Raw genomic sequence first — 14,982 nt, forward strand, 5'->3', positions numbered from 1 at the left:
CTGCGTTCACACCATGTCGTAATTACCGTAATTACGAGATGACAACACGTGACGGTCCACTCAGAGCTGTTCAAAATAAATCTGCAGGTGGTACAGTGTGATTATATTTCACATATTGTGAAATATTATTACAATTTAAAAAAAGAAAAATCTTACTGACCCCAAACTTGAAAATGGTAGTGTATATTTTTAACCTTTCAGATCAAAACATTTACATGTATTATATATAAACTTTAATTAACATTAAACAATGTTTTATTTATAAATTAATATTAACACAGAATGATTAGTTGAAATAGCAACATTAACATTACGTAAAGAATGATTAAACATGATTTAACAATAAACAATGCTATATTTATAAATTTACATTAACCTAGATGCTGTGAAAGTATAGAGCACTGCAGTGATGACATATTTTTGTAGGCCGACCCAGAAGTTAGTATCACCCTGGTTTTGGTTTTTGGATTATTGCAGAAAATAAGCTCTGTGACCAAAAGTTTATGATTCATACACATTTTGTTCATCATGATAATCTTCACAAATCAACACAACGTTTATGAATTTTGAAGCCTAAATTCTATCGGCAGAAGTAAAAAGCTATTATCGCATGATTTCAGAGTAAACGTCATGACAGTACTTTCAGTCTTTATTTAAAAAAACATTTTCCCTGAAAGTTTGAGTTAGAATAGTTTACAAGAGTGTGATTATAAACACAATAAGGCAGTGAAGGCAGACTAGTGTGTAGATGAGTTTAACTGTTTGGTGTGATGATGTTTAATGTACCCAACAACTTCTGTAGTCCCATTCAGCCATTTTGTAGCAACCACCTTATTCAAGACAAGTAAAATCTTTTAAAAAATCACAAGGGGTATTACTGATGTATTTTATGTTAAAGGGTTAGTTCTCCCAAATATGAAATTTCTGTCATTAAGTACTCACCCTCATGTCAACCCAAATCCGTAAGATTTTCATTCATCTTCAGAACACAAATTAAGATATTTTTGATGAAATCCGAGGGTTTCTGAAGCACACATAGGCAGCAACATCATTGCACATTTTGAGGTCAAGAAAGGTAGTAAAGACATTGTTAAAATAGTCAATGTGGCTACGGTGGTTTAACCTTAATGTTATGAAGCGACGAGAATACTTTTTGTGTGCAAAAACAAAACAAAAATAATTACTTTATTTAACAATTTGAACTGTTGTCATATGCAGTTGACGTATAAACGCAGTTTAGCACTTCCTTGTTTACATCCGAACGCCGGCTCAGTATTGGCCGATGCTGTGCATGTGAGCAGCACGTTGCATGCGTGTGATGCTAACGCAGGAGCCGGCCAATACTGAGCCAGCGTTCTGACGTAGAACACGGAAGCGCTGAACTGCGTTTACTATGTCAACTGCATATAACAACTGTTCAAATTGTGTCTTTAATACCTTTCTGGACCTCAAAAGGTGCACAGACATTATTTCAGGACAATGAAACTGGAAGTGCTAAAATGCCAGTTTCTGGGTTTTGGCCTCCAAAATGTGTTATCCCTACAGCACTGTGTTGTTTATTTTTTAGTTGTAATACCTAATAAATTAACTACTATCAGTTAATGAGCCTTCTCTAAGTGGTGCATATGAGTTTGACAGATCTGAATTGAATTTTACAAGTTGGACATCCGTAATTACGGCAATCTTGACCCTCACAATTCTGTAAACTCTGTTTGACCTCACTCTTTATCGACCTACACTTCCCCTTGTCTGTTTCATTACCACTTTTCTGCCCTTCACTCGTCCCTTGTCATTTCTTTTTTCATCACCAAATTAAAACTTAATAGTCTCACCAGGATAATAGAGCCTGTGGTTGTGAAATCAATGTGTGTAAGGTGTATTGCTCAGTGCATCAAATTCGTACTGTTTGAAGTAACCCGGGTGAGCGTGCAATACTTTGTATGAAAGGTATGCAAATAATGTCTGGCTGAAATGTGAACATTGTTAAAATTTGAACAAACTGACTCCTATAAACCCCTCAATTTCTTTCCATCCCTCTCTTTTCGTTCAGGTGTGATCTCTCAGCAGGAGAACGGCAAGACTGTGAGTGTTTCCAACACTATCCGTATCCCTGTGGAGAGGAAAGATAACGGAGCGGCGCTGAGCTGTGAGGCGTCTCACCCGGCACTCGTGGGGCAGAAACGAGTTCGTCACTACAGCCTGGACGTTCACTGTGAGCCAACAATGCCATCATGTTTCCATGGCTACCGCCGTATTAGACTGATTAACGTTGTTATTAGCTCGCAGAAGCCCCATCTGTTTAAACATGTTCACTTGGCAAGCCTCTAACAAGTTTTGTTTGTTTGTGTTACATCTTGCCCACTATGATAAAGGACTAGAAGACAACACTATTCCATTACACATCACACCACAGTGTTAACAGAAACACTTGAAATATGATACCGCGGAATGATTTCAACCAATAAAAATATCTAATATTAACTTTACACAAGGACTCCTCTCGTAAAGTTGCTATAAAAGATGAAAAGGCTTTACTCTGTAAAAAGACAATTGAATTCAAATAAACTTTAGTGTATTGCTGTTGTTACCCACAGTGAGTTTGTATCGGACAATGTGTCGAGACACTTGCATCTGTAGGCAGCATTTTAATAGGAAATTTTGATTTAAAATCTCGTTAATTCAATAATAAACAGTATTTATGCTACCATTCAGAATTTTTTATGCTGCCATTCACACTTTTTAATGATAGTGTATAAAAATTGATTAAAATAATTAAATGGATTATCCTCATTTGTGTTTATTATAATCATTATTCCTCTCACATTGGACGATTCGAAATCAATTGTAATTCCAGAGCAACATTCAGTTGTGAGTGAGAAAAGGATTTGTTCCAATCCAGTCACTTATGAGTTTCCGTCTTAGTCACAGTACTGCCGTTGAAGGCAGTAGGTGCTCACTAGGCTTTGTACTAGAGCTTTCTTCCTTTTTTATTCCCTCTCTATATCTTTCTCTTTATCTCTGCAGTTGCTCCTACGGTGAAAATCATTCCCCCTCAGGGCATCCTCCGAGAGGGAGACTCCCTCAGTCTCACCTGCTCCGTTACCGGCAACCCACTGTGAGTGTACAAGAGCGTTTGTGTGTTTTTCTTTCTAAATGTATCTGTCAGTTTGTGTGTGGGAGATTTTGATGGATGTGGAAGCGTGTGTGGAGTTCTGTTTCTACATGTGCTTTAAAAACTAATCATCTGAACTGGTCCCACAAGAGCAGATTTTATCTTCTAACAATCCAAAATGCTTAAAGAGGATCATCTGAATCCAGCTTCAATAAAGTATAACGGCTCAGAACAAAGACAACCCTGCATCTGTACATGAGGGAGAACAGCCTTGACTCTGTCTTCTGTTCCTCATCCCCAATACCTCCCTCTCTCATTAATTTCAGATTCAAAGTACACAATAAAATAAAAAATGTATATTATATTGTTATTTTATAACGATTACTGCCACATTTATTTATTTATAAAATAATAAAAATAAATAAATGAAATAAATAAAATGAATTTAAATAAATTAATTTTGTAGTAAAGGTGGAAATGATTAAAATAATTATATGTTATATTAAATAATATAATCATTGTATATTATTATTTGTATTGCAATTACTGCAACTGTATAAATAATATAAAGTATTTATTTATTTTAATAAATGTAGCAGTAAAGATGGAAGTAATAAAAAATAAATATATATATATAATTATTTTTTAAATACATTAATTTTGTAGTAAAGGTGTAAATAATAATATAATTATTGTATATTATTATTTGTATTGCAATTACTGCCACTCTATTTATTTATAAATAATATAAAATATTTATTTATTTTAATAAATGCAGCAGTAAAGATGGAAGTAACAAAAATAACAATATGCAATCAAATTAAACAATAATATAAAATTAATAGTGTGTGTGTGTGTGTGTGTGTGTATATATATATATATATATATATATATATATATATATATTTATACATAGTACTGTGCAAAAGTCTTAGGCCACCATTAGATGTTGTTTTAGCAATGGTGTAATGACCATATATATATATACTGCCACTATTTATTCATTAATACCACTATTTATGCAACTATTTAATTATTTCACACCCGTAAGACCTTCGTTCATCTTTGGAACACAAATTAAGGTATTTTTGATGAAATCTGAGAGGTTTCTGATCCACATGAGAAAGCAATGTAATTACCACATTTAAGGTCCAGAAAAGTAGTAAAAACATTGTTAAAATAGTCCATGTGACTACAGTGGTTTGGTTCAACCTTAATGTTATGAAGTGATGAGAATATCTTAATTTGTGTTCCGAAGATGAATGAAGGTCTTACGGGTGTGGAACGACATGAGGGTGAGTAATAAATGACAGAAATTTCATTTTTGGGTGAACTCACACTTTAATGAACGTTAAACAACAATTTTGCTAAAACAGATGCATGAGTGTCCTTTACCAGCATTTGACATTTTTCTGCCAGTTTTGGTGAATGTGAAATGAAGTTATTCTGAGATATTTCCCCTTCACTTATACTGAAGGAGAAAGTGCCCCTCTGTCAACCTCACCACTGTCACTGTGAGCACAGACACTTTCTTCCTTTAGAAGACGTTTGTCTCTGTTTTTCTTTTTTTTCTTTGGCTCAACCGTGGTCACTGAGCCTCTTCTCCCTAAGAGGCTGTGAGCAGAAAGCCATTAAACCTCTCCAGAGCCTCGTAAGGGACCGCTACAGAAATGAAAGATGGAGAGATAGAAAGGACGCTTGAGCTGCCACTCATTTTACGTTGAAATGGGGGAATGAATGACTGAGTGAGTGAGGGAAGGAAGGAAAGAAAGATGGGCACGGAGGGGTTTTAGCTGGGAAAGAGAAACGAAAGTCTATGTGATTTATACGATGGGGAGAAAGAGAGTGTGAAACATGTAAATGTTTAATTGTAGGGGCATGTTTGAAGATTACAGAATGCAGTGATGAGAAATGAGAATAGACTGCCCACCCACAGAGAGACCGTTCTCTGGATAGGTTGAGATAAATGAGTGTATTGATGGGAGGGATGAGAGATGGATCCAGATGCCGCTCTACGGTAACTGAACTCACAGTACACTGCGTCGTGCTGCTTGGTTATAAAGCCATTACGATCATGTTCATCTGACATTAATCACCAATTAAACATAGTCTGCATTTGTTGGAGGGGTGTGTTTATTATTCCTCGGTGCTTTGGCTGCCGCATCCGTATGTATGTGAGAATGTGTGTGTGGTACTGTATCCTGAATCCTGTGAGGGCTGTAATTAAAAGTGTCCCGTGGGATTTCGGTGTGATGACGTAGACTTGTATCCCAGCCAGGGTGGATGAGGGATGAGGCATTTCACAGGCGGTGGGCTCAGAACAGAAGCCTCAGGCTTTTTGCCCTACAGTTTCCATGTATCTCCTGCTACTGTGGATCACCTCGCAGCTGTTTGGTGTGTGTGTGTGTGTGTGTGTGTGTGTGTGTGTGTGTGTGTGTGTGTGTGTGTGTGTGTGTGTTCAGTAATCTCCTCCTTTCATGCTCTTTTGTCTCTGTCTGCCTGGTATTATCTTCCAGGGCTATACTCCTCTTCTCTCCTCTTTGCAAAATATTGAGTATATAAATATATAAAATATCCATTTTCCAGTAAAAAGAAAAATCCAAACATCCTCAAAACAAGATAAATGCATCTTAAGTGGCTTATTGCTTTTATAAAATGAAGACAATAATGTTTAATAAAGGTAATAAAGGTGCATGTGTGTGTAAATGACTGTTTTTATGATTGAGTCATTGAATGATTCCTTTAACTGTGTAATTCAAAACACTGATCCATTTAGGAGTGAAACAAATAAATGGTAGCATCCAAAATTGCATACTTTTTGAATAGGCAGTTCTTTTAAGTAATTTTTTGTGGCCAAGTATGTTCTATGTAGTATGAATGTGTGTAACAGGAAAGTAATCTAGAATTACAATAACATTTATCATGTCCATACGACTCTTTACAAATACTGCTTTCACCTAATATACAGTGGGTACGGAAAGTATTCAGACCCCCTTAAATTTTTCACTCTTTGTTATATTGCAGCCATTTGCTAAAATCATTTAAGTTCATTTTTTTTCCTCATTAATGTACACACAGCACCCCATATTGACAGAAAAACACAGAATTGTTGACATTTTTGCAGATAAAAAAGAAAAACTGAAATATCTCATGGTCCTAAGTATTCAGACCCTTTGCTCAGTATTTAGTAGAAGCACCCTTTTGATCTAATACAGCCATGAGTCTTTTTGGGAAAGATGCAACAAGTTTTTCACACCTGGATTTGGGGATCCTCTGCCATTCCTCCTTGCAGATCCTCTCCAGTTCTGTCAGGTTGGATAGTAAATGTTGGTGGACAGCCATTTTTAGGACTCTCCAGAGATGCTCAATTGGGTTTAAGTCAGGGCTCTGGCTGGGCCATTCAAGAACAGTCACAGAGTTGTTGTGAAGCCACTCCTTCGTTATTTTAGCTGTGTGCTTAGGGTCATTGTCTTGTTGGAAGGTAAACCTTCGGCCCAGTCTGAGGTCCTGAGCACTCTGGAGAAGGTTTTCATCCAGGATATCCCTGTACTTGGCTGCATTCATCTTTCCCTCGATTGCAACCAGTCGTCCTGTCCCTGCAGCTGAAAAACACCCCCACAGCATGATGCTGCCACCACCATGCTTCACTGTTGGGACTGTATTGGACAGGTGATGAGCAGTGCCTGGTTTTCTCCACACATACCGCTTAGAATTAAGGCCAAAAAGTTCTATCTTGGTCTCATCAGACCAGAGAATCTTATTTCTCACCATCTTGGAGTCCTTCAGGTGTTTTTTTAGCAAACTCCATGCGGGCTTTCATGTGTCTTGCACTGAGGAGAGGCTTCCGTCGGGCCACTCTGCCATAAAGCCCCAACTGGTGGAGGGCTGCAGTGATGGTTGACTTTCTACAACTTTCTCCCATCTCCCGACTGCATCTCTGGAGCTCAGCCACAGTGATCTTTGGGTTCTTCTTTACCTCTCTCACCAAGGCTCTTCTCCCCCGATAGCTCAGTTTGGCCGGACGGCCAGCTCTAGGAAGGGTTCTGGTCGTCCCAAACGTCTTCCATTTAAGGATTATGGAGGCCACTGTGCTCTTAGGAACCTTAAGTGCAGCAGAATTTTTTTTGTAACCTTGGCCAGATCTGTGCCTTGCCACAATTCTGTCTCTGAGCTCTTCAGGCAGTTTCTTTTGACCTCATGATTCTCATTTGCTCTGACATGCACTGTGAGCTGTAAGGTCTTATATAGACAGGTGTGTGGCTTTCCTAATCAAGTCCAATCAGTATAATCAAACACAGCTGGACTCAAATGAAGGTGTAGAACCATCTCAAGGATGATCAGAAGAAATGGACAGCACCTGAGTTAAATATATGAGTGTCACAGCAAAGGGTCTGAATACTTAGGACCATGTGATATTTCAGTTTTTCTTTTTTAATAAATCTGCAAAAATGTCAACAATTCTGTGTTTTTCTGTCAATATGGGGTGCTGTGTGTACATTAATGAGAAAAAAAATGAACTTAAATGATTTTAGCAAATGGCTGCAATATAACAAAGAGTGAAAAATTTAAGGGGGTCTGAATACTTTCCGTACCCACTGTAGTTGCGACGTTGGCATATTTGGATACAGCCAGTGACTTTATGAGTGAGGCAATGAATCATTCATTCAAAAACACTGAATCTTTTAGGAATAAAAACATATATTTGCCAATGGAAAAAATAATATAGAATAATATATAAAATATATCCTATGAAAACAAGCCTTACACAGATAAGAGAAAATAATAGATATTATAAAGGTAAATAAACATTTAAAATAACTTTGTTTTAATGTGGTTTAGATTGTATTTACTAGACAAAATGTTTTTTTTTCTTTCTATATTTTCCCCAATCCTTTTATGTCTTTTTCATCTTTTTTTATATTATCAGATTTCTCTTCTCTTTCATCCCCGGTGCCTCATTATTTGGAGAAGATTTGTTTTTCAAGTTTTTATTTTAATGCCTTGTTCCTTCTTTGATAAATACTTGATTATTTCTTTAAGGGGTTAGTTCACACAAAAATTAAAATTCTGCCATAATTTACTCTTCTTCATGTTGTTTCAAACCCATAAGACTTTCGTTCATCTTCGGAACATTTTTAATAACATATGAGCAATTTCTGTCCCTCCATTGACAGATACGCAACTGACACTTTGATGCTTCAAAAAGTTTAGCAAGATATTGTAAAACTAACCCATATGAATTGAGTGGTTTAGTCCACAATTTCTTTATACACTGAACAGATTATATTTAGGCTTTTTTTTTTTGAAGCGTCAAAGTGGTAGTTGCGTAGCTGTCAATGGAGAGTACAGAACTGGCTCAGATTTTATTAAAAATATATTTAATTTGTGTTCCGAGGATGAACCGAAGTCTTATGGGTTTGAAATAACACGAGGGTGAGTAAATGATGATAGAATTTTCATTTTTGAGTGAACTAACCCTTTAATACATTGTCTTTTTTACAGTCAGTGTTTTCTTCTTTTCTAGACCACGTGACATCCAGTGGTCACGAGTGAACGACACTCTTCCTGAGAGGGCGGAAAAAACAGGCAACATTCTCCATATGTCTCGTCTCAGCCAATCACACAACGGCACCTACCTCTGTCAGGCGCATAATAATTACGGCCGTGCAGCTGACCACTACACGCTGCTGGTGTATGGTAAGAAAACGAGCGTCCCTGGTCACATGATATTACCACTTTCCCCTTCTAAACTACAATACAGTCAACATTTGTGCATGTCAAAGTCTTAAGGCTTTCACATGAAACCTGTTTCCACACCACTCAGAATTACAAAACAATTCCATAAACACCTACACTTTCTTTGCCGTTCGAGAACAGCGTGGGTTCTTCGCAGCTACAGAGGTGGTTTACTGTGGCTTTGGATGCGACAAACTCATCTTGTGCTCCCACCATGGTGTTTTTTTTAAGTCCTCCCCCTCTTGCCCAGGTCTGCCCCTTGTGGCTGTTCAGTATACTGCATCCTTCAGCTGTGTCTGTAGACCTGCAGGATGTGTGATGTATTTTGAAAGAGTGCAAGAAATGAGATCCCCAGAGGTCTACCTCCCTTCTTTCTCTTTTTTCCTCTTTTTTCGCATGGTAATGACAGCCATCAAATACGCACGTTAACGAGGCAGCTCGGAGAGCGCAGGTGGGTGGGAATGTCATCTTTCATCCCGCTTCTAGTCCTCGCTCCCTCTCTCTTCTGCTCATTCTATCCGTGGTTCTGTGTAGGTGAGCCTCGTAGCTTTGAAACACCTCTGCACTTTGGAGAATGTCCCAGGAATCCCTTTCTCTGCCAGTTTATTCCTCCTTTGTTTCTTCCTTCTTTCCTTCCATACGTCTTTTCTTCCTCCCTTCATTTGTTTCTTCTTTCTTCCTCCTTTCCTTTCTTTCTCCCTTAATTTGTTCCTTCTATCTATTCATCCATCTGTTCTACCTTAGTTTTTTCTTCTTTCTTCCTTTCTTAATTTCTTACTCGCTTTATTCCCCTCCTTTTTATCTTTCTTGTTCCTTAATTTTTGTTTCCTTCCTTACTTTATTCCTTGTTTCATTCCCTCTGCCTTCCTGTTCCTTCCTTCCTTCCTTCCTTCGTTCCTTCCTTTCTTCCTCTGTTCCTCCTTTCATTCCTTACATCATTCCTTCCTTTCTTCCTTCCTTTTTTATTCCTCCCTTTCTTCCTTCTCCCTTTCTTTCAATGTTTCTTGTATTCTTTCTTCCTTCCCTCCTCCCTCTCTGCCTTCTTTCATTTCTCCCTTACTATGTTCTTTTCTTTCTTCATTTCTTTTCTTATTCCTTCATTTCTTCCTCTTTTTTCATTTTCACCCCTTCTTTTCTTATTTTCAAAATTCTATCCTCTATTTTCATTCCTTTATTCCTCTCTTTGTCACTTCTTTTCATTCTTCCCTCCTTTGTTTATTTCCTTCCTTAATTTCTTCCTTCCAACCTTTCTTCTTTTCCTCACCCTCTTCTTTCCTGCCTTTTTTTATCCTTTCTTCCTTCCTTCCTATGTTTCTTCCTCCCTTCCAATGGTTTCTTAATCTTTTTCTTCCCTCGTTTTGTTATTTCCTTTGTGCCTTTCTTGTTCCTTCCTTCCTTTCTTCCATACATCATCCATCCCGTTCTTCCTTCACTTCTCCCTCTCCTCCCTCGCTTCCTTCCTATCTTTTTCACCTTTACTGTTCCTTCCCTCCTGCTTCCTTCCTTCCTTCTTTCCTTCCTGTTCTTCCTCCACCCCTCCCTATCCTCCCTCACTTCCTTTCTATCTTTTTCACCTTTACTATGTCCCTTCCTTCCATGCTTTATTTCATCCATCCATCCATCCATCCATCCATCCTGTTCTTCCTTCATTCCTCCCTCTCTTCCCTCCTATCTGTCTTTCACCATTCCAATGTTTCTTCCTTCCTTCCTTCCTTCCTTCCCTTCATTTTATCTTCCTTCCTTCCTTCCTTCCTTCCTTCCTTCTTTTGTTCCCTTTCCTACACAGAACACAGATCTCCCCATTTAATGTGTTTGTGTGGGAGTAAATGAACAAGATTTGGTGTTAACTCTCAGCGGTATCAGCGTATTTAGGTTTCATCCGCTGGAAATCCCATGCTCAGTGCAACTAAAAAGAGAGAAATGGCTGACTGCTGAAGGCTGATAGAGGATGAGGGAGAACTACTGAGATGATGAGTCAGCAGTCACAGTGACACGAAAGGGTGGAGGAGGGCTGATCTAAATATCTTGCTGCTTCGCACTGACAAATTTTTCCCATTGATTTATTTTATGTCTAAAGTGACCATGAAGTGCAAAATGAGGAGCAACCAGCCCATATGAACAGAATGATGATTATAAACTGAAGGAAGATGAGAAAAAGACAAGAATGAATCGGGAAACAGAGCAATGGAGAGAAGTGACACAGATAGGGAAATGAGGAAAACAAAAGGACCGAGGAGGAGGAGACTTTGTTTTTTCAGAAATTTCACAATTTACACTGACTGATATGCAAGTGTGTATTTACCACATGGCTCAACAGGTACGCCTGTTTGTGCTGCTTTATCTCTGTCTGTCTGGAAACTTTTACATTTGCATATATATTTGGTGCATACTTTTTTTTTTTTACCAAAACAACTTAAGAAGATTTTTAATGTGGAGCTGCATTTTTGTATTTATTTAATTGTATCTGTGTGGTTCAGGTTTTGCCTACACAAGAATCATTACATTTTAGGGAGCAGCCAAAAGTCTCCATGAGGAAAATGTCTTAAACATGAGACATGTCTTGAAACAATGTTTTAATGAAAATCTAAAAGTGCAAAAATGTTTCTGAGTGTTAGATTTAAGGCGAGAGGATAGAACATTTCATTAACTCACTAAAAAAAAAAAAAAAAAATCAATAGAAAGTCCTCACCACATAAAAGAAAATGTACGTGTGTGTGTGTACTCTTCACCTCCACATATGCAGCTTGTTCAGTGGTCAAACGGTCAGAGGACAGTCCCCTGGAGACATGCTTTATGTAAAACAGCAGCAGTACTTAGCCATGATGGACCTTGCTGCCGATAAAAGCCATTAGAATCGAACGGCCTCAGAGAGCCACTGAGATTGAAATGAGAGAAGAAAAAAGAAGGGATGGAGAAAGAGATAGTGGGAGATCCAACAATGCTCGCAGGAGAGAGAAAAAGATGTAGTGCAGTAATGAGCTGTGGCTCTAATTGGGAGAAACAACAAGGGCACTTAATTAATGAAGTGAAACTTAGGAAAAAGAGAAGGAAGCATGAGCAAGAAGGGATATAGTAATTGAAAATGTCATTTTTTACCTTTGGATAGTCATGACAGGAATATTAAGCAAGGCGAATCAAGGAGTGTGTTGAGTTGACGACAGAGACTTGGCCTTTGAGCGGAGAGGGGAGAGGTGAGAGACTGTGGGATTTACGGACTGCTTAAACGGAGGATTAGAACACAACTTGAAGATCTGCCACTCTTTCTTTCTTTGGTGGTATAATGTGGCACAAAACCCCTAGTCCCAAAAACGCAGAGACCATTGCTGACGTAACTCACCCAAACATCTGTGTGATAAAATGTTTATCAGCTTCCAGCCTGAGCCATAATGATGTGCAAGAAGAAGGAAAGAAGAAATGACTTTTGAATGATTGGTTTTGGGAAAGTGCAGGAAAACAGAGAAATGTAATGAATGAGAAAGTGGGAGCACTGAAAAGAGAGGATAAAGGAAAGAGGGACAGGAAATGTAATGAGAAAAAAGGATCTGAGTGATGGAACAGGGCAACCAAAAACAAAAATTCGGTCATTATTTACTCACCCTCATGTCATTTCAAACCTGTATGACTTCCTTTCTTCTATAGAGCACAAACAAAAAGATTTTGAAGACTGCTTTCCATGCAATTACAATGAATTGGGACTGAAGCGTTCAAGACTAAAAAGGATGCAAAAGCACCATAAAAGCAATTTTCATGATTTGTCTTTTGAAAGCATTATGCAAAATGTTTGTTTGAGAAACAGACCAAACCAAAGTCATCATTTACTGTAAGTTTTTTATTTTCTGTTTTTTTTTTTTTTTTTTCACCTTTCATTCAAAATTCCGACTTTATTCAGCAATATCTAGTGATAGGCGATATCAAAACACTGCTTTCTGAAGCTTCGAAGATTTACGAATCTTTTGTTTCGAATCAGTGGTTCGGAGCGTTTATTAAACTGCCAAAGTCACGAGATTTCAGTAAACGAGGCTTCGTTATGTAATAAGTGTTTCGAAATTTCAGTGGTTCACCACTGGGGGGTGTGACTTTGGCATTTTGATACGTGCTCCAAACCACTGATTCGAAACAAAAGATTTGTAAAGCTTCGAAACTTCATGAAGCAGTGTTTTGAAATCGCCCATCACTAGATATTGTTGAATAAAGTCATTATTTTGTTTTTTTTGGCACACAAAAAGTATTCTCGTCGCTTCATAACATTAAGGTTGAACCACTGTAGTCACATGAACTGTTTTAAATATGTTTTTAGTAGCCTTCTGGGCATTGAAAGTGTTAATTATCTTGCTGGCAATGCAGGCCTTACTGAGCCATCGAATTTTATGAAAAATATCATAATTTGTGTTCCAAAGATGGACGAAGGTCTTACGGGTGTGGAACGACATGAGGGTGAGTAATTAATAACAGAATTTTCATTTTTGGGTGAACTAACCCTTTAATTGTGCCTTAAAGAATCATTTTTAGGGCAACTCTCCCATTAAGAATCATTTTTGGAGAAACTGTTCCTTTAAGTATCTGAAATGTTTTAAAATGTGAGATGTTTTGCCACAGAGGAAGATAAGAGGTTTTGAGAGGAGAGGAATGAGAGAAATGATTAGCTGCCCTCCTCTTCCTGAAGAGTCAGAGTGGTCTTGGGATATTGATCTGTGTCTGGTTATTGATCAGTCTGGTACCATGCTGTTAATCCCTGTGAGTATTGAAGGCCACGCACATACGCAACCGAAAACTGTGTTGCTGCTCTTTGTTGCATAAAAAGGATAGACCCATATGCAGAGAGAGAGAGAGAGTAGCTGCGAGCCAGCAACAGGAACGAGATGGGTCGAGAAAGAGCGATGAGGCTAGTGCCTGTATTAGAGGTGTGGAGGATGGTGAGCAGAGCAGTAAGATTGATGATCTTTGGGATGGAGGGATTGAAGATTACAGTGAGAGAGAGTGCTGAGCCCGGGGTGCACGGTAACTGCAGTATTTTGCAGCGGTGAGGGATGAAAGGGTGGAACAGGAAGCTGCTGCACCCTGCTGGCTGGAGATGTTATCCGCAAAGAGACCCTTGACCCTGGCAGAGGGGTGCAATTCATGAACAACATTGTTTATCTCTTGCTCACACACTCGTACACTCAAATACACACTGATATGCCTCATTTTGCTTGCTTTCCCCTTGCTTGTATAGCTGCAGTAGTTTGTTAATAACCTTGTTGTAATGCCATTCCCTTGTAGTGTCTGTCACTCCCAACTCTCATCCTACCATCGCTCACCCCATCCTTCCAACCTCCAGCTTAACGAAGGAATACAAAGGTAACCCTTCTTCCATCACCTCACCTTACCTCCTGTACTCATCATTCACTTCGCTTCACTTTTTTTTTTTTTCCACTGAAGTGCACTTTTAATGTGAGTTTATTGCTGCATAAACAGTCATACTTTAGGTTTACATGAGGACTGCTTTAACATTTCTTTCTTTCCCTTTGAATAAAACAGGCTGTTTTTCTACTGTAGCTTTTAAAATTATGTAAACTCTGTTGTGATTGGCTGACCTCTTCACGTGTGTAATAATGAGTGACTGTTTTATTACAGTGCTTGCACGATGAGCATTGTAATATTTTTTTTTTTTTTCTCATTCTTTGTGTTCTTCACAAATTTCTGCATCCATTATTTGATGTGTAAATAACTTTCTTCATAATTTATGCTGCATTTTCACTGGTTCTGACAGGCTATAAAACCAAAAGTCATTCATTTCCAAATGAAAGTCATACTGCAGCTGCATGGAGTTATGATCCTCTGTGAATGCAGGATTTTCGGATCTGATTTGACAGTGTGACATGATCCGACCAGATATGATATATTAGATTCAAAATGTTCACTAATTTTCTTTAATTAACACCCTCTACTTTGAATGGATGCTTACAAATTGGAAAATAAATAATATATATACAGGTGCTGGTCATATAATTAGAATATCATCAAAAAGTTGATTTATTTCACTAATTTCATTCAAAAAGTGAAACTTTTATATTATATTCATTCATTACACACAGACTGATATATTTCAAATGTTTATTTCTTTTAATTTTGATGATTATAACTGACAACTAAGG

General features: G+C 38.0%; 1 protein-coding gene across 4 annotated transcripts in view; it reads left to right on the forward strand.

Annotated features, from left to right (window-relative positions):
* Window positions 1-14,982, forward strand: part of cadm4 (cell adhesion molecule 4) — a 155,692-nt gene that overhangs the window by 124,154 nt on the left and 16,556 nt on the right. For 3 of the 4 annotated variants that reach the window (XM_051865265.1, XM_051865267.1, XM_051865264.1), the window contains exons 4-7: window positions 2,051-2,212; window positions 3,025-3,115; window positions 8,637-8,809; window positions 14,108-14,185. In XM_051865265.1, coding sequence (XP_051721225.1) covers window positions 2,051-2,212; window positions 3,025-3,115; window positions 8,637-8,809; window positions 14,108-14,185 — 504 coding nt within the window. The remainder of the gene's footprint in view (window positions 1-2,050; window positions 2,213-3,024; window positions 3,116-8,636; window positions 8,810-14,107; window positions 14,186-14,982) is intronic. The other variant, XM_051865266.1, reaches the window with a different exon arrangement.

The sequence above is a fragment of the Ctenopharyngodon idella genome, chromosome 16 (genome assembly GCF_019924925.1).
Source record: "Ctenopharyngodon idella isolate HZGC_01 chromosome 16, HZGC01, whole genome shotgun sequence".
Lineage (NCBI taxonomy): Eukaryota > Metazoa > Chordata > Actinopteri > Cypriniformes > Xenocyprididae > Ctenopharyngodon > Ctenopharyngodon idella.